Source organism: Drosophila tropicalis, unplaced genomic scaffold (genome assembly GCF_018151085.1).
Source record: "Drosophila tropicalis isolate 14030-0801.00 unplaced genomic scaffold, ASM1815108v1 contig_878, whole genome shotgun sequence".
Lineage (NCBI taxonomy): Eukaryota > Metazoa > Arthropoda > Insecta > Diptera > Drosophilidae > Drosophila > Drosophila tropicalis.
This window is the reverse complement of record NW_027173374.1, coordinates 11165387-11185743: the sequence shown is the minus strand read 5'-3', so window position 1 is coordinate 11185743 and position 20357 is coordinate 11165387. Positions and strand designations below refer to the sequence as shown.

At 38.1% G+C, this 20357-nt stretch overlaps 4 protein-coding genes across 20 annotated transcripts in view; 2 read left to right on the top strand and 2 right to left on the bottom strand.

Moving 5' to 3' along the window:
- The window catches only part of LOC137585963 (collagen alpha chain CG42342), a 70661-nt gene extending 54460 nt beyond the window's left edge, over nucleotides 1–16201 (top strand). For 2 of the 15 annotated variants that reach the window (XM_068302008.1, XM_068302021.1), the window contains 9 exons: nucleotides 8987–9349; nucleotides 9414–9482; nucleotides 9543–9638; nucleotides 9708–9752; nucleotides 9821–9883; nucleotides 14014–14040; nucleotides 14154–14207; nucleotides 14499–14696; nucleotides 14964–16201. In XM_068302008.1, coding sequence (XP_068158109.1) covers nucleotides 8987–9349; nucleotides 9414–9482; nucleotides 9543–9638; nucleotides 9708–9752; nucleotides 9821–9883; nucleotides 14014–14040; nucleotides 14154–14207; nucleotides 14499–14696; nucleotides 14964–15131 — 1083 coding nt within the window. In that variant the 3' untranslated portion in view covers nucleotides 15132–16201. Of the gene's footprint in view, nucleotides 1–8986; nucleotides 9350–9413; nucleotides 9483–9542; nucleotides 9639–9707; nucleotides 9753–9820; nucleotides 9884–10070; nucleotides 13533–14013; nucleotides 14041–14153; nucleotides 14208–14498; nucleotides 14697–14963 lie in introns of those variants that run through there. The other 13 variants (XM_068302013.1, XM_068302012.1, XM_068302020.1 and 10 more) reach the window with 11 other exon arrangements.
- A 502-nt stretch (nucleotides 16202–16703) lies between these two features.
- LOC137585966 (putative peptidyl-tRNA hydrolase PTRHD1) lies at nucleotides 16704–17474 on the bottom strand. Its single transcript, XM_068302026.1, has 3 exons — nucleotides 17342–17474; nucleotides 16973–17272; nucleotides 16704–16901 (listed from the first exon to the last, which is right to left on the bottom strand). Exons 2-3 carry the CDS (start codon nucleotides 17156–17158, stop codon nucleotides 16728–16730), a joined length of 360 nt encoding a protein of 119 aa, XP_068158127.1. The 5' UTR covers nucleotides 17159–17272; nucleotides 17342–17474; the 3' UTR covers nucleotides 16704–16727.
- Nucleotides 17475–17594: 120 nt separating this feature from the next.
- P5CDh2 (delta-1-Pyrroline-5-carboxylate dehydrogenase 2) lies at nucleotides 17595–20120 on the top strand. Of its 3 annotated transcripts, none has more exons than XM_068302025.1 (3): nucleotides 17595–17815; nucleotides 17904–18224; nucleotides 18584–20120. In XM_068302025.1, exon 3 carries the CDS (start codon nucleotides 18757–18759, stop codon nucleotides 20092–20094), a length of 1338 nt encoding a protein of 445 aa, XP_068158126.1. In that variant the 5' UTR covers nucleotides 17595–17815; nucleotides 17904–18224; nucleotides 18584–18756; the 3' UTR covers nucleotides 20095–20120. The 3 variants fall into 3 exon arrangements, with proteins under 3 accessions (XP_068158126.1, XP_068158124.1, XP_068158125.1); XM_068302023.1 differs by having other exon boundaries at nucleotides 18423–20120; XM_068302024.1 differs by having other exon boundaries at nucleotides 17595–18224; nucleotides 18423–20120.
- Nucleotides 17599–18081, bottom strand: LOC137585967 (uncharacterized protein C15orf61 homolog). Its single transcript, XM_068302027.1, has 2 exons — nucleotides 17885–18081; nucleotides 17599–17821 (listed from the first exon to the last, which is right to left on the bottom strand). The coding sequence occupies exons 1-2, from the start codon at nucleotides 18039–18041 to the stop codon at nucleotides 17691–17693; spliced, it is 288 nt and encodes a 95-aa protein (XP_068158128.1). The 5' UTR covers nucleotides 18042–18081; the 3' UTR covers nucleotides 17599–17690.
- Nucleotides 20121–20357: the final 237 nt, after the last annotated feature.

The following is a 20357-nucleotide window of genomic DNA, read 5'->3' as shown; positions in this document are numbered from 1 at the left end:
TAACGAACAAACAATTCACATTAAATTGGCTGACCCGAAGAAGATATTATAAAACATTTAGTAAATAAATACAAGTTTGGCTACCAATATAAATCAAATAAGAAGAAAGATCCATTAACCCATTCCAACTACATATTCTCCACTGATTGCTGCCCAGCAGCCTTAAATTTCAATTGAAATATTCAGTAAGATCACCTAGAGATAACATTTGATCCGGATGACCGTCATCTTTCGCCAAAACTCTTATTGCCAACCTCTCTCTTTCACTCTGGTAAACGTATTGTGGGCCTTGCTCATTGCCTTCTGCATGTTTTCCTTGACTTTACCGACTCGACGCTCGTGCCGTGGTGCTTGAATATGGCGATTATGCCGCCGTAATCCCCTACATTGCCTCCCGCCGATTCAATGGTATATTCATGCCAATCCCATTTTCAATTCGAACGCTGCAGCAACGTGATGTCAAAACAAATGAAAGTCATAAGAAATGGCGGGAGATTGTGCCACTGCCACTGCCATTTGGCTATGTCTTTGGCAACAAACAAACAAACAAACAAAACTTTTGGCAACAAACAAAACTTCGCACCCCAGGCGCACCGCAGGCAATGCAAAAGCATAAAAAATTATTTGCAACAATTGCCGTCATCTTTGGTAAAAACGTGATGCCTTCCAGAAACAGCAGCAACAGCAGAAGCAGGAGCCAGTTGATTTACCACCAGAGACTTTGATTTCCCTTCCATTCATAGATGAATGGTGAAATGGCCAAAGTGAATGTATCGCCCTCCCCTTCTTTTTGCATGATGTGGCAGAATGATATCCAATGAGGCATGGAACCCACCAACCCATGCCAATCGTTCCGCAGAACGTTCGAATCTTGTGCGTCACATTTCAACACACGAGCGCTGGAAACAGTTTTTGAGTAAACAATTAAAAATTAGCACGCTAGAGATGCATTAATAAAAAACCATTCTGGTAATTAGTTCAGCAAGTCGTAAAGAATAAAATTGCCCAAAAACAAAAAATTTAAATTTCGGTTATGGAAAAAACCATATTTATCCCAGCACCGAGACTCTGCAATGACTGTCTGTAACAATTTCGGGCGGCATCATAAAATAAAAAAACGCAATTGTAGGCATTATAAATTTGACATGTTATTTTCGTCGCCTCGTCAGTATAAAATGCGAGGTGGAACAGAGGAGGGGCACTAGATGGTGTTGATGATGGAGGGAGAGGGAGTGGGATGAGGGTGAGCAGAATGGACTAGCGTACGAAATGAATTTGATGTGTCTAGTGACGCGTGATGCCAGAATCAGAGCGGCAGAGTCTTTTGTTGTGTGCTCTACACTCAATGAAATATACACTCATTATCAGCGAAAAATGATTTTAAAATATGCCTAATTAAATGAACAAGAAAGTGAAGACTATTTAAATTCAGAAAAAGTATATTTTCAATCATAAGAAAAGTCTTTGTCAACATTTCGCATTGAATTTGCGAAGCTTTAAAAAGAAGTTTATCTGTTTTTTATTGTATTCAATCAATTTGTATGTTCTAATAAGATTAAGGGACTAGATACTTGACAATTTCTTCAATCATTAGACCATTTCTTAGTTTCTTGTTTCAAAAAGAGAAAACAATTGCAAAGAAATCAATATCTTATACCGAGTATTTGAATGAAAGGGATGTAGTGGAGAAAAAAACTATAGCCTTCTATTGAAGTATCAAAAAAATTGCCTCAAAATTGCGTAACCAATTCCACTATCGACCCAGATAGACGAAGAAGTGTAGAACAACTTGCATAATCCTAATAATACTTAGTAGAGCTAAAAATAAAGACTTTGTTGAGATGCAAACTTCTTCTTTAAATGAATGTGGCCATTTCGAGAGGGTATAACGAGTTAAGCTCTGTGACAAGAACATGGAAGGCCAACTGGCCAAGTGGCTGTCAGCATTTTCTATTTATTGGCCATATGTATGCCATTTAATTCCTGGAAACGACTTGCCCGAACGTAAATCCCTTCAAACAAAAATTGTAGAGAGACTAGAAATTAAAATTTCTATCATAATAATTTTTTTCCCTGGCTGCAGGGCATCAAAAAAATTAAATTTATGATCAAGCAGCATATATATATAAACATTAGAGTGTGCAAACATGTATATATTTAGGTATATATATATGTATTTAGTATATTAAAAATTTAAATTAATTTCAAACTGTGCTGTGCTGTTCTGTGCCACAGGGCGTATGACAAACAAAATGTTTTGTATATTTATTATCAGCTGCATTGAGTTGAAGCTAGCTTTAGCTGTTTTAGATTTACTTTTGTTATTTGTTGCTATTTTTAATAAAGTTGAAACAATAACTCACTCACACAGAGAATCTGAGCCCCTGGAACCGAAACTGTTTGTGCAAGACATTTATGTCAAATTTATGTTAATATATTTTAGAATCGTTACTCAACCCCGTGTATATTAAGTGTACACATACATACATATATCTGTCTGACAGAGATCTGCATATATAAGCTGAAGTTTTCCCCCTTGCGTCGGTTCACCTCGACTCGCCTGCCAGATTACATTTCCTTATCTGTGAAAGTTTTTTCCGAGTGTCGGATAGAGTCATAAAAAAAACAAAAACAAGCAACCAACAAAAAAAAAAGGGAGAAAACTTGCTGATTCGTTACACGTCACACAGGATCCATTCGCAAGGAAGTCACTCGCATGTGGCGCACCGCAATTCGCAGACAGTCGAAGAAGAAGTCCTTGTGCAAATCAAAGTCTTAAAGTTGCTTATATATGTAGCCCGAGAAATCTCAGTGATAAGGCAAATTGTTGGGTACATTTTCTAACGTTACTTAAATTCTGTGACAATTTTGTGTGCCCTTCCTTAGAGCAGGGCAAATCAGCATCAGAATAGGCATTCAGGAAAAAGATTTCTATATAAATTGTCAGTTGGTGGTTGAAAGGGTTTAATTGTCAGGAAATTAGAGATAGAAAAGTAAATGATAAAAATGATTGTAATCCGACAATTTTCTTAACATTTGAACATTTTCTTTTGACATTGCCAGTTCACGATGCGTGCTGTGCCTTTGGGTTCAAAATTTTCATTTTCAGAGTGTGCAAACTTCGTCCTTGCTGTTCCATTTTTTTGGGGGGATTGTAGCTTGAATGTGTGTGTTTGCGTGTCGCACTCAAAGGGTTCTTCTGCCTTTTTGCGTGTGTCTCTTTGCCAATTCGTTTTGCCCTTCGTTGCCATTTTCCTTTTTGGGGCTGGGGTGTTGCCTAAACGACGCAATAAGCTTAGCACTTTTTCTCGAGAAACCCCTCTCACACATGCTCATTGCTTGGATTTTCATTGCCTTGGCTTGACTTGAGCCTTTGTTGCTCGATTTGATAAGGCTGGCCCGCAAAATGGCCAGCAATTCCATGTGACGTCATTGTTCATTGAAAACTGCGCCACATGCAAATTTGTAGATCCTTTTCACCCTTGCTCGTTCCTTTGTGCGAAATTTTCTTTTACATTTTTTCCCTATGTGGCAATTATTTGCGGTCAATGCCCATATATCGTATATATGTATGTATTGAATAGTGTCCTTTATGGCAAAAAATCGGTCAAGCATGGCGCGCACACACAGAAGTACATAGAGGAAGTGGGGAAGCTGGTGTAGAAGTGGGAGCTGAGGTAAGGTGGGGGCGGGGCAGGCTTGTAATATGGCCCCTGGGGTGTGCGTAACTTTTATTTTATGGCAACTGATGATGAGAGCGCTATGGGAGTCACAAAAACGATTGAATAAAGAAATCGAGGCGTCACACCAAAACACACCCAAAACTTGGCGACCCATTTACTACCACCTACGCACACACACACACGCACAGAAATACGGACACCCCCGCCCATTTATCCTCAATGGCAGCGCCACCCTTGGCAAAAACCTCATAGAAATTTATAGGCACGCGTATAACATTGACGTGGGTTTCCGAATTTCTCTTCTACGTATATTTTTTTCCCCCCGCCTTTCTGTTTTTTTCCGGGTGGGGCATACAAAAGTAGCAAAATTACGGTAAACTTGAGACCAACGCAGCACACAGGCTCCCGGTGCCACCCCCCAGCCTTGGCAACTGCTGCCATCTTGCCTGGCATTGATGTGGCTGGGCTACGAAACGACGAAATCTTTAACAACGATTTCCCTAAATACTTCCGAATTTCATGCATATTACAATATCCAACGAAACCAAAAACCGCAACAACAACAACAGTGTCGACTTGACGGCAAAACGAAATCACGCGAAATTTTTACAACACGATTTGACTTTTTTTCCTCTTTGTGCATGACTGCTTAAGATGACAATGGGCCAAATCAATCAAAAATCAATCGAATCAAACAGAATCAAACCGTTAAGGCTAATAATTTTATATTTTTGTCATTAGTAAGGAGTGTCTTTCGCCTGTTTCCTAAGAATTGAATGAAATTAAGAATTAAGATGGAGAACAAAACTCAATATTATATATTCTGATATACTTAAAGACTGTTCTCAATTGGCTTTCAGTTCATCAGAGCTCAACTGACTTACTTGGAAAGGACACAATTTTGTATTCTTAAGCCTAAAAGGGAATGGTTTTTTGTCAAAAATATATTCTTCCTCTGTTAAGTTCTAAATGATTTTATAATCAAAAGAGTTCTATTTCAAAAGTTTACTAGGCAAATATAGCATACAAATGATGATTGATAAACGTTGTGATTAAATTCTATTATTAAGAAAATAATAAGTGTAGAAATAGTGGGCTTAGTTCACTAGTAATTAGAGCACACTCACTTAAAAACTTCAATTACTGATTTCACATAAATTTTTGTTGATGTCATTCACTATGACAAAGAGGTCTTTGATTCCTATCTACACACTGGATTTAAGTTTTTAATACACGATTTAATGGGGTGACAAGTGTTCTAATCAACTTGTTACACTATCTTCGATGTCATAATGATTTTATTGCTGGGGATTTTCATCATCATTTTGATTACAACATTTGCAATTTGCTCCATTGTCGATTGCCAGCAATGCTGAGCGGAACATATTACGCATTTAATGTGCTCGCGTACTTTAACAGAACTTCCCTTCATTTGTATGTGTGTGTGCGTTGATGTGGATGTTAGTGTGTGTGTGTGTGTGTGTGTGTGTGTATCTTGTAAACTTTTGTGGCAAACGCGAAACGCATTACATGCCACGAAGAGAAGTTTTCCATGATGCTGGGGTGAATAAAAGGACTGAAGAGTGGTATGTGAGCCGGAAACGAGCTGCAAAACTTTCACCTCAGGCGGTTTCTTTTCTGTTTTCTGTTATATTTGTTGTTATGTTGTTGCTCTGTGCTCTTTGTTGTTGTTTGTTATGGGCTGAGAAAAATATAAAATGTTGGGAAAATTGAAAACAAAAAAAAAAGAAAAGAAGAAATTGTTGAACGACATATGCTGCACTTGAATGAATGCCCCATCACCATAGCCATAGCCATAGCCATAACCAAATGCCATGGCCAAACAGTGTCGCACAAAAGGTCAGGACGAGATCAAAATGATTTTCAATTTAACGCGTTTACGTGCGGCCATTTGTCTGCCTATCTCCCTCTGACTCTCCCTCTCTCTCTCTCACTCAGTCGCTCTGTGTGTGTGTTAAATTTTTGTTTGGGCGCCATTTTGTGAGCTTGAAATGGAAATTACGGAATCCAGACAGCGTCAGCCAATTAATTTGCAATTACACGAGGATTGTGTGACACTAAAATGCAGCTAAAGGTACGCCTGAAAGTATGCTATGGATAATTGTAGACCATTCTTTTGAAAATGGCAATCAGAGATGAGGGAGGGGGGATAAATAAAAAACGAATGGAAGTAAAACTCATTTACCTCGCCATTTGGGCGTTAAATTGAAAGGCGTTTGTGCAAGTATTTTCAATATTTACGCATAATTTAAAAGAGAGAAACTCATAGAATTCACACAGATACCTTTATGCATGTGTGAGTAGATGTATATATGTGGAAACGTTTTCAATGTGTGTGTGTGTGTGTGAGTGTGTTTGTATGTGATTGGATACTTTGAAAATTAAATTCAACCCGAGGCGCTCGCTCGCACAAATATTGATACATTCTAATGGATTTCTTACTCACGCAAACAGAGAACCCAATCTTAGAGTTTTTTCTTCCTTCCTTTTTTTTTGGGCCTGGCTGGCGAAAAGGCAATAGCAAGCAGTTTTTATCGTAGTTAGGCAGCTGGGCCCAACAACAATCGACAAGAGTCTATGCGAGGCTAACAAACATTTGCCCAATTCACTTGGCTCGCTCATCTGTATCTTTTATTTATGTTATTTATCGCATCTGCCTTGGCTCCTCCACTACTGCTTGAGTTGGCTCCTACAGTGTCTGTAGTTGTATTCGTTTGCCATTGGCATCTCCTTAAAGCCTTTAAACCAACTCAAAGTCTGCTCTTTTTACGCCTATCATCCTGCTGGCATTTTCTTGCACATTTGTTTATCGATTCGAATAGAAAGAGTAAAGGCACTGTGGGAGGAGTGGTGAGCATCTAATCCCTCAAATGTCCCGCAAATTACGCACAAAGCAAATGTTAAGCGTTCGCTTTAATTTCAAATTGCTTTAATTGTTCTACAAATGAACGAACTAATCGCCACAATGGCGGAATGAAACGCAAAAAGAGAGAGAGAAAAAATAACCAAAAGGAATGCCAGTCCCACCCCATCTCTTTGTTCAAAGAACCCTCTGGCACATTAGCAACAATGTGGAAAAGTTTCTGGGGGACAAAAGACGAACGTACACCTTGCCACAAAGCTCACATGCAGATGAGTATAAAGAAAATGCAGGGAAAAAGTTAAAATTGGGAAGTGCATTTGCGGTAAGCCGACTTGGTCGTTGCTCCTTCTTCTTCAACTGTGCAACTGCCTTCCCAAGTTGCTGTCTTCCATAGAATTTATGTCGAATGTATGTGAATTTGTGTGTGAGTGTGTCTACCAAGCCGCATCCTTTCTTGCCATTTTGTATGTGTTCGTGTGGGTTTCTGTGCTTTAAGCGTTTACATTGTTGTGCCTTCTGCTGTTGGGTTTTAATAACTGTAAGTACGCTTACTTCCTGCGACAACAAAGCGGCAGGAAGAGAATGTAATTGTTGCACATGCCTGAGCATATTCACAAGCTATACATACATATACATACATATGAAGATATGTTGTGTGTGCATTACCACACAGACAGGATCAATGCCATAATGACAGGATAATGACGAAAAGGAAACACTACTCTTGAGAGCTGCACTAATACACAGCTAACTGATTAATTGCAGGATAATATCAAATTGACAAAGCCAATGAACTGTCCTAGAATTTCACCAATAGTGCGTAGTTCTCAGGTGCTTAGCAATTCAATTTGCCCAATTTCAGCTAGATAATTGGATCGGTTTCACTAATTTGGCTAATATCATTTTGAATTCAGAGAATATTTCTAGTAAAGTTTTAGCTTTTAAATTTTACAATGGCAATTTAAAACATTTTCTTGCAAAGAATCATATCAAAAAAGAATTAAATGCTTGCTTATCTCGAGTATAGCATTCATTTAAGAGTAAGCTAAATAGCTTGCCCACTTATAGCTCAAGATTGAAACTAAACCCTGTTGAGATAGTTGAGATAACTTAGCCATGAGAGCCATTCTCGCACTCAAAGATAATATTCTTTTCTGCTTTCGTTCTCTACTTCCATGAGCTCATCTTAATAATTGCAATTTCACTTAAATTTTATTCCCCAACTTGATTTACTTTATTCCCCCTTCTTGTTCTCGATTTGATTGTCGATGCAAATGCAATTGAATATTCAGCATTGCGTCGAGTGACTCTATTTGCTTGTGCCACATGTGGCAAATGGTTTTCCTTTTGTTATTGTTGCTTGTGAACCATGTTGTGATGCTTAACATACTTAGCCAAGTTATTGTTGTTGGTGCTGTTGTCGCTTCAGGATAGAGGTTGCCTTTTATGACTTTCAGCATTTACCTAATATAACTTTTTGTTCTGCACTCTTGGTAATTTCACCACTCACCAGAATGCAAATGCATCGAAGCTAAAGTCCTTTAGTACACACACACACACATATATATACATATATATGTCCTTATGTATATATGTATATGAGTGGCTATATATACGTATTTCTGTGGTATTTATTTTTTCGTCCTTTTTTGTTTGCGTCTCTGGTGCTGCCTTGAAAATTTGCCTAGAGCGCGTACCAAAAAACAATTAATTGTCTTTTACTATGCACACAATGGCAGAAGCCAAAGAGCAATGCACATTTAGTCACACACATATACACACCAACACACTCTCTCAAACACTCTTGGAGCTGCAGCAGTGTGGCACTTGAAGCACGTAGAAGACGCCATCATGGTTTGACTTTATTTTCAACTCGCACTCTGTTAGTGGTCCCGACTCTAGTCCTGTTCCCAGTCCTGGTTGCGGGCTTTAAAGATTCTCTATTCATTGTGCCATCCAGCCAATGTATGCGTATGTGTGTGTGGGGTTTGGTCGTTATTTTATGGGCATAGAAGCTGCTCCAACTTGCACTTAACACAATTTCGAGGCACACAAAAGACTTTCGCTGCGGCACATGGCACCCGAACTCACACCAAGAACACCCACACCCGCACTAGCACCAGCACCAGAGCACCACCCGCACATCGACTTCAACCCCAAAGCGGAGAGCGGGTGGAAGGTTCGAAAGATTCTTTTTTTTGTTTTCTTCCCAGCGAATTACGCGCCGCTTTTGTTTCGCCATCAAAGCGTGTGGAACGAACGCGTGCAACGCCCGAGGCGTCGGCGCCACGTGGCATAAATTAATCTTCCCCACTCTAAAATCATTTGCCATCTTTCTCTCTCATTCATCTATTTTGCTGCGAACAATCGTCCTTCCTTTTTTTCGCTGTGTGTTCTGGATGTGCTGGTATCTCTGTAGATATTTGGTCCTGGAGGAACCAAATTAGACGAGGACTACGATGATCCGCCCGTGACACTGCTGCGAGGACCTCCTGGACCGCCGGGCAATGCTGGCAAAGATGGACGCGATGGCAGAGATGGCAGCAAGGGCGAGCCTGGAGAGCCAGGTGAGCCCGGTTCGCTGGGACCCAGAGGTTTGGATGGTTTGCCTGGCGAGCCTGGCATTGAGGGACCTCCCGGCTTGCCTGGCTACCAAGGGCCTCCTGGCGAGAAGGGGGATCGTGGAGATATTGGTCCGCCAGGATTAATGGGTCCACCTGGCTTGCCAGGTCCCCCAGGATATCCAGGCGTGAAAGGCGACAAGGGCGATCGCGGCGATTCGGTAAGTGATCACAGCCCATCCAATCATTGAATTTTCAAGTTAACCATGTTGATTTCCATTTCAGTATCGAAAGATGCGACGTCGACAGGACGATGGCATGTCCGATGCTCCACATATGCCCACAATTGAATATGTAAGTTGAGGCTTTTACTAGCGGGTCGATTGATTTCTAATTTTTCCAAACCCTCAACAGTTATATGGACCACCTGGTCCTCCTGGCCCCATGGGTCCTCCTGGCCATACTGGTGCACAAGGAGATCGTGGTTTGGATGGCCGCAAAGGTGATGCGGTAAGTTGTCTTCGAAACTTAACTTGGGCAAAGGTAAATAACCATATTTATGAATTATTCGTTCTATAGGGCGAAAAGGGACATAAAGGCGATCAAGGACCTATGGGCTTGCCTGTGAGTACATGCATATAATAGTATTATAAAGAAAGAGAAATTGACTGATATCTGTTGCCTATTTTCAGGGGCCAATGGGAATGCGTGGCGAGTCAGGACCTTCTGGTCCAGCGGGCAAGGCTGGCATACCGGTAAATTGAGAATTCAATTCACTTCTAATTACACATTATTTGGCTCTCAAAATCATTTTTTTGTGTTTTTCTTAAATGTTTCTTAGCTAACCAAATTGCTTTTGTTCTTGTTGTCACTAAATGTTTTATGTAATCTCATGGCGCTCTTTGTCTCTCTCTTTCTCTTTTTGATTCTATTTTGTAACAGGTGTGGGGCGACTACTAATACTAAAAAAACAGTGCAGTCTATTAAGTAATAACAACAAACACTCACACACATAGACACACCCATACAAACACACAAGCAAAACATGTCACACTAAAACAAAGAAACAGAAGCAAAATATTGTTCAAAATGTTACGAGAATCCGTGCACAGTGCTTGTGCTTCGAGTTATTTGTCTAAATCTCTCTATAGATATATATATTACATATATGTCAGTTTATATGTATAACAAAGTGTATATAACTACTATATAGACGGCACCGCATGTCAGTATTAATTAAGAAACTAAGAGAATGAGAATCAATTAACCCATCCAACAAATTAACTGGCTAAAATCAAAACATAAAAAAAAAAATACCCATATCATTTAAATGCCAAACCCAAAGAGTCAAATGAATATTTACATTTAAAAACACAAACACACACACACACACACTCGCACACAAAAAGAAACCAACAACAAACAAACATAATTATATTTATGCAAACAGACAAAACATATTTACATACATATGCAAGCATCTATCAAATGAGACAAACAAACTAACATTGCTACCTATCTACACCTATACACACACAAACACACACACATCCACATGTTAATAATAGTTATATATAGGTATATATATACTTACACACTTAACCCGACAAACTGACAAAGGCAAACATTTTTATTGCTTTTCATTTGCCGTTGCTGAAAGCATTGAGAATTCATAAATCATACGCACTGTTGTACCCAAAAGCAAGTCAAGTGCGAATGCCAAAAATAAATTGATTGTTCGATTAAGATGATTGACAACTCCTTTCTTTTTAGTAGGTGTATTAATAAATATTTATATATATATATATGGAATTTCAACTGCATTCTTGCATTGTCTTAGGTGCCGTCCATGGGCTTTGTTTTTGACACTCGAATAGATAACAATTACAAAGCAAAAATTGCCAAAGCTTCAAACCGAAACTCATTAAAACGAATATGAGAAAAAGCCGAGCAAATAAGAAAGAAAATCTTAAAAATCTATTGATGTATGTGGATATCTACAATTAAATTTAGAACGAATATGCTTAAAGTTTGTAAGATATTATCTATCTATCCATCTATCTCACTTTTCTTCTTATCTCTCTCACTCTCTCAGTGTCTACTTCAAGAATATTATATATTTACATAAAAAAATAACAGACTTAAACAAAAGAAATACAACAAAGAGCTCTCTTCCAATTGTGTATATTCTTAAATGTTTAAATATAACATTAACAATAGTTAGACTTAAAGTTGAAATATCACAAAACATCCAACAAAATAAAAAGGAAACAAAACAATTGCATATGCAACAAAATATTGATCGATTAGAAGGATTTCCTGAATGAGAACTAATTGAAAATTTGAGTTCTTTAATGGCAAACTTTGAGGGAAGGAAAAAAACTCTGCAAAACTTTATCTTAATCGATTTTTGGATTAGAAAGACATAGAAAAGTTTGCAAGTCCGTATAAATAATAGTTTGGGTAAACTTAAAACTTGATTTTCATAAAATTGAATCATATAACTGATCACTTTAAAGCCATAACATTTGAGTTAAAAAACCAATTGGCTTAGACGAAAAAGTTCCATTGAAGAAACGCTTTCATCTAAAGGTAATCTCTATCATTTTCATTGACTTCAAAAAGGAAAGTAAACCTTAAATGAGTTGAAATTGATGATTAATTATTGATTAAGTTAAGTTTCTTTTTTGATTCCTGTTGTGCAGTGTAAATGAAACAAAGCCAAATACAAATTATCAACAATAACTAAACATACATAATCATAATGCATAAAAGAAATTACATAAAAAAGCAAGTCAAATATATTTCTACAAGTAATGCCAAAATGAAAACTAGAATTTTCAATGTCCATGTTTAACAACTTAACAGATAAATGGGGCAGAAGCAAATGAAGTCAGCAACAACAACAACAACATAATCAATGCAAATGAAAATAATGCAAATATATAAAATATAATGAAATTTGTCTCGCCTGACAACTTCAAAACGTGTGCAAAATGAATGCATTTTCGCATTTGAAATTGTTGATGAATATGTAAATGAATGAGGATTTGTTCATAGCATTCGACAGCAAACGGCATCGAAAATCACAAAGAATATGTCAATTTCGTTTTCAATTAGATGTTGTAAGCCCAAAAAATGAAAATACCTACGAAATCACATTTAGAATTTGCACGTCAATTTATCATTTTATCCCCAAATGAAAGTGTGTGTATATATAAAGAAATGTGAACTATATACAAACTAACAATAAGTAAGATTTAATTGTGTGAAATCTGTGAAGTCCTCTTTAATACCTTATCGATTTCACTTGTCTACAATTTCAAATTTCAACTCAGTCCCTAACTTAAATAGAATCGACTACAAAACTATTATTAACACACTCTTACTCTCTCCCTCTCTCAATCTATAGGTTAGAATAATGAATTGTGTTTTTGATTGCGATAATTAAAACATTTAACTAAATCCCAATTAAGCTGGCTAACGGTAGTTCTAAGTGTACATTTGTTAATTGCATATTAAACTAAATGTTTCCCAAAGAAAGAAAGAAAAACCAAAAACCGACAAGGAATTAACAAAGACAAACTAATAACAAATGCACGCATATATAAATGTATGTATATGTATATATACATATGTATATATGTATGTATGTATGTACGTAAACAAATTTATGTGTATTTTCTGTCTATGTATGTATATGTATGTGTATGTATGCGAGAGTGCATTATGCCATCATAAAAATGATATGGATTATTATTTCTGTTCTGCTGTGCATTCAAAATGTATGAAACATAAAGACAACCAAACCAAAATCGAATAACCAATAACAAAAAAAAATTGCAGACAACAAATGAAAATGAAAAAGAAAAAAAACAAAAATCAATTTCAACAAGATAAAATATTATATATATATATACAAATTACGACTATTTGTCCAATGTGCATGTGCAACAATTGAGTATGGGGTAAAAGCAAACAAGCGACAAATTGTAAAATGGCAAAATGCAACTAACATAATTTTCATATTAATTATGCATTTTCAATAAAGTGATGGTTTTTTACTAAAAAACAAAAACAACAAACATTTGAAGGACATTTTATTTACAGAGGACCCTCTCATTAATAAGTTTACACAGAGGGAAATAAACAGCAAATCACAAATATCATATTACGCATACGCAGGGGTTAACAGCATTTCAATCAAAGTCAATAAATTAAAATTACAGGGATTAGTCATAGTTTTTTCTAATGTTTCAACGGCTATTTAACCTTGCGAAACCTCTAAGAACCAACCTGATCTCAAAAAAACTGGCTAAACGATGAAAATAAACTTTGTTAACCTTATCGAAATTGAAGTTTACTCCTTTGCAATTAAATCGACAGAAGAATAGACATTGGTACTTTCAAAACAGACTTTAGGCTACTTAATTGTTTAGTTAAGTAGTTACCATACTTAAGCAAATGCAAACGATAGGAATCTAATGAAATAAACTTTGCAAACAGATGACTAACAAAACGATTGACAATTTGTAGCAAAAAACGAAAAATCCAGTAGGTTATTCGTATTTAGAACCAAGTTAATCCAGAGTTAAATTGTATATAAACTGATTTTAAGCAAAAGTGCAAGAATAATAAAGCAAAAACTAAACAAATATGATATGATAACAGAATAAATTAACCTTTTTTGTTCACTGCACAACAATGCATGACGAAATTTGAGCTAAAAATGTCAATTATCATGACAAATTGGATTTGTATATTTAAAATGTGGCCTACTAATTAGTAATATAAAGTTAATGTAACGGATTCTGGTTACTCACTTTTTTGGGTCTTGTTATCGCGCTGCTAATCATTTGCTTATTCGTTTTCTCATTTGCTGCAGGGTCCTCCGGGTTTGGATGGCATGAAGGTATATATACATACCTACCTCTACCTCAAATACAACTGCTTTAATCTCAAAACTGAGAAATTGATATATTTTGTAATATTTGTTAACTTTTATCGTGTTATTTTTTTATATAGGGAGCCCAGGGTGAGACGGGACACAAGGGCGAGCGTGGGGATCCAGGATTGCCGGTAAGCCAAAAAGTCTTTACAAATGATACAAATGAGCCCTTATTTACTTCCAATGTAGAATATATATCCAACTTTTATGTGGTTGCTAATTTCAATAATAATTTATGTCTTTTTCTTTTTATTGTCTTTTTTTTTATTTTTTCCTGTATGCATGCAACTTTATCTCCTCTATTTGGCGTCGTACACTTTTGTATTCAATCTATCCCAATCTCCCTCAACACACACACCCATACCATACCTTATTACACACACACACACACTGAAACAAACATATACGCACACTTGATAAAGGGCACTGATGGCATACCGGGTCAGGAGGGGCCACGTGGTGAGCAAGGCTCCCGCGGGGATGCTGGTCCGCCGGGGAAACGTGGACGTAAAGGAGATCGCGGCGATAAGGGCGAACAGGGTGTCCCCGGATTGGATGCCCCTTGTCCCCTTGGCGCTGATGGGCTACCATTGCCCGGTTGCGGCTGGCGGCCGCCAAAGGTTAGCATGCGTTGAACTGAAAATACGAATTTCTCACACTCTCTAAAAATATTTGGCTTAAATTGAAAACGAAATGAAATTTGCATGGCTTATGTAAACGTCTTCTTTTTGTTGTTGTCGTTATTGTTGTTGACTAACTTGTTTAACTAACTTTTGCTTTTGCACACTAATACACACGCAAACTGAAATACACACACGCACCTCACTGCCGACACCACCACGACGAACATATGTATGGGAACTGGATGGGGATTGGGGTCGTGATAGGAGCCAATCATCTCGACGCCCGTGCACAAGGATTACTTGCCCGATGTAACACAACCGGAAAGCAATGCCAGCGATTACGAGCAAGAAGAGGAGGAGGAGGATGAGCAGACGGAGGATAATGAAAACGAATATGATGAATATCAGGATAATTTGCATAACAATGAGTGAAAAGGAAACCCAAACAGCAAATGGCAAACACAAGCGCAAGCTCACGTAGCCAGAGCAAACAGAGACCCTCTAAGACACACACAGACACCGACACTCACACTTTTACACTCTCCCACTCACAGTCTTCTCGAAAATCACACTCACACATACAGACGCACACACACACACACACACGCATACTAAAAGGCGACTAGTTAAGCATTTCCGATTTCCGGTTGCAAGCTTTTGGGCTCTGTTTCGCTCTGTTGACATTCGCAATTAGCGCTAACAAATGCCAAGTGGCTGCTACAGCTGCTCCTAACGGTTAACTAAAGTAGATGCTATTAGCATACGCTCTACACTAAAAACAACCAAACAAACACCCACCCACTCACACACACACACACACCCACATATACGCTCAACCACTCACACACATTGCAAAACACAAACACGAACTTGTAGTTAGTCATTGGCTTAGCTTGGTGTTGGTGTCCCTAGTAATGCTGTCTCTCTCTCTCTCGCTCTCTATCGTTGTCTACCATAAACACATATTTATTTAAAACATTTGACCGTTTTAACTGGTTAAAATTCGTATTTCTCGCCAAGCAGGAAAACTGGCAGGCTTGGCTTAAGGACGAGCTAAACGCATTGCAGCACACGAAGGCAAAAAACTAATTGCATCAAGCAAAGTATCAAGGCAAGCCAGCAATAATCGGATGTATTTAAGCGCTTTGGTTATAATTTTAGTAATTTGTTATTGTTAAATATAGAAATTGAAATTGTACCAACACACAACCAAAATATACACACACACACATGTACTGTACGATCCACCTATATGAACCATATGCATACACATTTATATCTGTGCCAAAATTGCTCTAGTTGCAATCAACTTTCGGCCCAAAAAAAGAAAACCGCAAACATTTAATTCTAGTTTTAAAAGTATACCTAAACATATATAAATATATATATAAATTGTATCTACTACTTATTTCTACAAACACTTCTACTACCATAAGCAGCAAGAGCCCAGCTATTTTTTACAAAACAAAAATAAACTATTTAAAAAAAGAAACCTAAACAAATATTAAACAAAATTGTTTTTAAATTGTTGAATGAGAGGGTACACCAGTAATTAATAAATGTAACTCTAGGGTTTAAGAATCCAGCCAAGATCGGGAGAAATCTATTCGTTATCACGAAAAGTTCACCGAATTTAGAATACAATTCATACAATTAGAATTTGTTATGCCAAACATTAAATTTAAGTAAACTGATGCATTTCGGACTTAACAGAAAGGATATTCCGAATAAAGTTAAATTTATAATATTTCAGAATAGACGGATCAGCTCTTTAAATAAATTCTATAATTCTTAATTAAACTACCTCAATTTTTCATAGGGAATGCGTAATGTTTGGGTAAAACGACTATCAAATTACTCTTTAATGCTGATCCAAAATATAAACAAATTCATTATGAAATTATAAGAATTTTCACTTGCCTGTGGTATCCTTAAAATTAAATTGCTGCAATTGCTTAAAATTCCGCAGCAGAACCACAATTCCAAAGCAAAACTTAAGGAATATTCAGCTTAAATGAGTATAATTAGTCACTCTTTTAAAAGTTTTAAGTTTTTAACATATTTATGGACCGAATCCTTTAGATAAGGTTTCACAGCTATGCAGGTTGGTATATTTTCAGGCTGTTCAATCCACATCTTATGTTTAATATCATTTTGTTTAAGCTTTTCGCCAAGTTTCACTAGAGCCGCCTCATCCTTGGCCTGAAAATAAGGAATTGGCAGGAAACGCAAATGATTAATGAACATCTTAGTTAAGTGATCTGTGTACTTACCTCTAGCACCACCTTGTGCATGTTGTCCAGATCATTTAAGTAGGCTTTGGTCTCCTCGTCGTCAGCATGAAGATGCATCACGGCGGCAGTGGCATGACAACATTGGGCAATTACGGCTCCCAATGGCCAATTAAGGGCCGAACGCAAGTCACTCCGGACCACAACGTATTGGACAATGTTTGTCATTTTACCGAAAATATAAATTCTATATGTATATTTCAGAATAAATTGAAATCCGTTTGACTATAACAGTAGAATGGTTGGTTGGCCGCTATTATAAGGTTGTAGTCCGGGCAATGGCTGTTTTATATGTACATATGTGTAGTTTATTATAAGGTCTAAATAATCCGCAAAAGCATTTATATCTACCGGTCTTTATATATTAAAATTCACGATTTTGAAAAATTAGCAACGCACGTGAAAAAATCAAAACAAAACTTTAACAGGCAAATGTGGATTAACAGTTATTTGGCTGGGCGAATTCAAATAGCTGGGCGAATTGGCCGAGTGTGGAGGAAATTTGAGAACTTCGAACTGTCGAAGTCCTAAGGTGCTAAGGTCTGAGTTATTTTGATTGGGCGGCCATATTTAATTTGAATTTTTTCAACAAGTGTCTTTGTACAATCTTTTCATTTGTAGATTTCTGTATGGTTGGGTAGAAAAGCAACCCAAATGTAGTCTTTCATAATTTACACATACGTAGTCTCTATGTTCAAAATTAAAATCTAGAACCTTTATCTTCGGCATACAGAAAATATATTGGGACTTTTACCGACTCACTGACATGCACCATTTCTGTGTGGCTAATTAAACGTATGGCAGCCAGTCCATAGAAGAGCATAGGTAATCCTGAAATTTGGTGTAATGGAAATCCAATATACATATGTGTCTGCATTATATGCGCACACTCACCCAAATTAATCACTTTTAGGAATCGAAAAAACTTGTCCTCTAAGGACAAGTCCTGCACTTCCCGCTTGCTGCAGTGATATTTCATGTAAGGATAGCAAGCCGTCCGCAGAATATGGTAGTTGGTGCCGGTATCTAGAGTCCAGTTGAAGTGTGACATGCCAAATTGATCATTCTGGACATCCTTGAACTAAAATTTGCAGTGAACACTTTACCTTTTGGCAAATTATTTTAAAAGTTCAGATTCCTTACCTTTACAAAATATGATGTCCAGGGTGGCTCATGGCATTGCTTCAAGTAAGCGGTTAAGACTTCTGATGCACGGGCTTTCAGCAAAATCCGGGTAAGTTGCATGACCAAAATACTTGCAAGCAATGCACAGCTGTTTTTGGGAAAGAAAACCTATCGATAACAAATTGGCGGTAGCTCCGATACAGCCGATAACGATAACGTCGCGCAGATATCCGATAGATCTACTCCGACACCATCGATAACTTTGCTCCGATAACGCCGATGACAATAATTAATCGATGTTTTTCAGACACAACAATCGATTTTTTGTGAAATTTTGGGCGCGTAGCTCCAGCAGCCCGCCAACACTAGCAAAAGCTAATCCTGCGCGCAATGTTTTCGAAGTGGAACACTTTCCCCTGGTTTCTATAGCCAATGAAAAAGTTCTTAATTATGAAGTTGGGTCCGCAGAGCGTAAAAGTCTGGAAGACGAGCTTTTAAATGTACTCAATAATGTGGAGCGTGTACCGATCTTAATTGACGGTGAAGTCTATAGTGGCGGTCGAGAAGCGAATCAGGTTATACCCTTTAATTGGAAGCAGCCAATTGCCCGTTACGAACAAGCCCATCGAGTACTCATCGAGATGGCGGCTGAGAAGACTGCACGGGCCCAAGAGACGTGGGATAAAACAAAGTTATGCAAACGAATGGGCATTTGGAACAGAGCAGCAGATCTTATTGCTGGAAAGTATAGATTCAAGATTATAGCTGCCACAATGATTGGCCAGGGTAAAACGGTGCGTCAAGCTGAACTGGATGTGGCCGATTTAGTGGACTTTATGAGAATCAATCCGATCTTTCTCCGTGATCTGGCCAACTACGAGCCGCTTAACGATCAGCCCGAGGTATGTCGAAATCAAATGCGACTACGCGGGCTGACTGGATTCGTGGCCGCAATAAGTCCCTTCAACTACACCAGTCTGGCGGCTAACTTGGCATTTACTCCGGCCCTCATGGGTAACACTGTCTTGTGGAAACCATCAGATTCATCGATTTTGTCCAATTGGTTTGTGTATCAGGCCATGCAGGAGGCAGGCTTGCCAAGTGGAGTGGTTAACTTTGTTCCCGCTGCAGCCACTGACTTTGCCACCGTGATCACTCAACATTCCAAGCTGGCGGGAATTAATTTCACAGGCACAGCAAGTGTGCTGAAAGTCCTCTGGCAACAGGTGGCTCAAAATATTAATGTATTCCATAACTATCCCCGTCTTGTGGGCGATTGTGGTGGCAAGAATTTCCATTTTGTGCATGCGTCAGCAGATCCGGCGGCAGTTGTAGCCTGCACCATACGTGGAGCTTTCGAGTATGCCGGCCAGAAGTGTACCTCGTGCTCAATGCTGTATGTTCCCGAATCACTGTGGAAGACCCAAATCAAGGAGTCCCTCCTGAAGATCACCAAAACTCTGTTTGTCAGCGATGCAACCTTTTGCGATTGCTTCTACTCGGCTGTAATTGATAAGAATGCTTTCAAACGAATACAAATGTATTTGAAGTACATAAACGATAATCCAACTTGTGAGGTACTGATCGGTGGCACGTGTTGCAAGAAACAAGGTTACTATGTTGATCCAACCATTGTACAGATAACTGATCTGAATGACCGTATATGCAAAGATGAGCTACTGGCCCCCATTCTATGTGTACATGTCTATCCAGACGCTGAAGTTATGCAGACAATGGAAAAGGTTGCTCGGGTTAATCACGGACTAATTGGCTCCATATTTGCTAACGACACAGAGTTCATTAAAGAGGCCAGCGATACGTTTAAATTGAATGTAGGCAATCTGAATATCAACGACAAATGCACCGGCTGCACGGTGGGAAAACAACCACTTGGTGGTGGTCACATCACGGGAACCAACGACAAAATTGGCAGCCCTCACACTTTGGCAGAACTAGATACACAATCTGCAATAAAATAATAATGAAGAAATTGAAAAAAAAAGAAATTAAGTTATTTTTACTTACCGAGAATCGAAGGCGCCATTAATTCATTCTGCAGTAAAAAATTTAATAATATATTATTACAGAGTAAAAGTGCTGATAGAAATTATTTTACTTACCCAGCGTCTCCCCGATGTCGAATTATTATCACTGGAAGCGTCGACAACCGAACGGGGCAACGCCGCCCCACACACTGATGCGCAGTTCTTTTATATGCTCAGCGCTTTCACTGAACTGCACT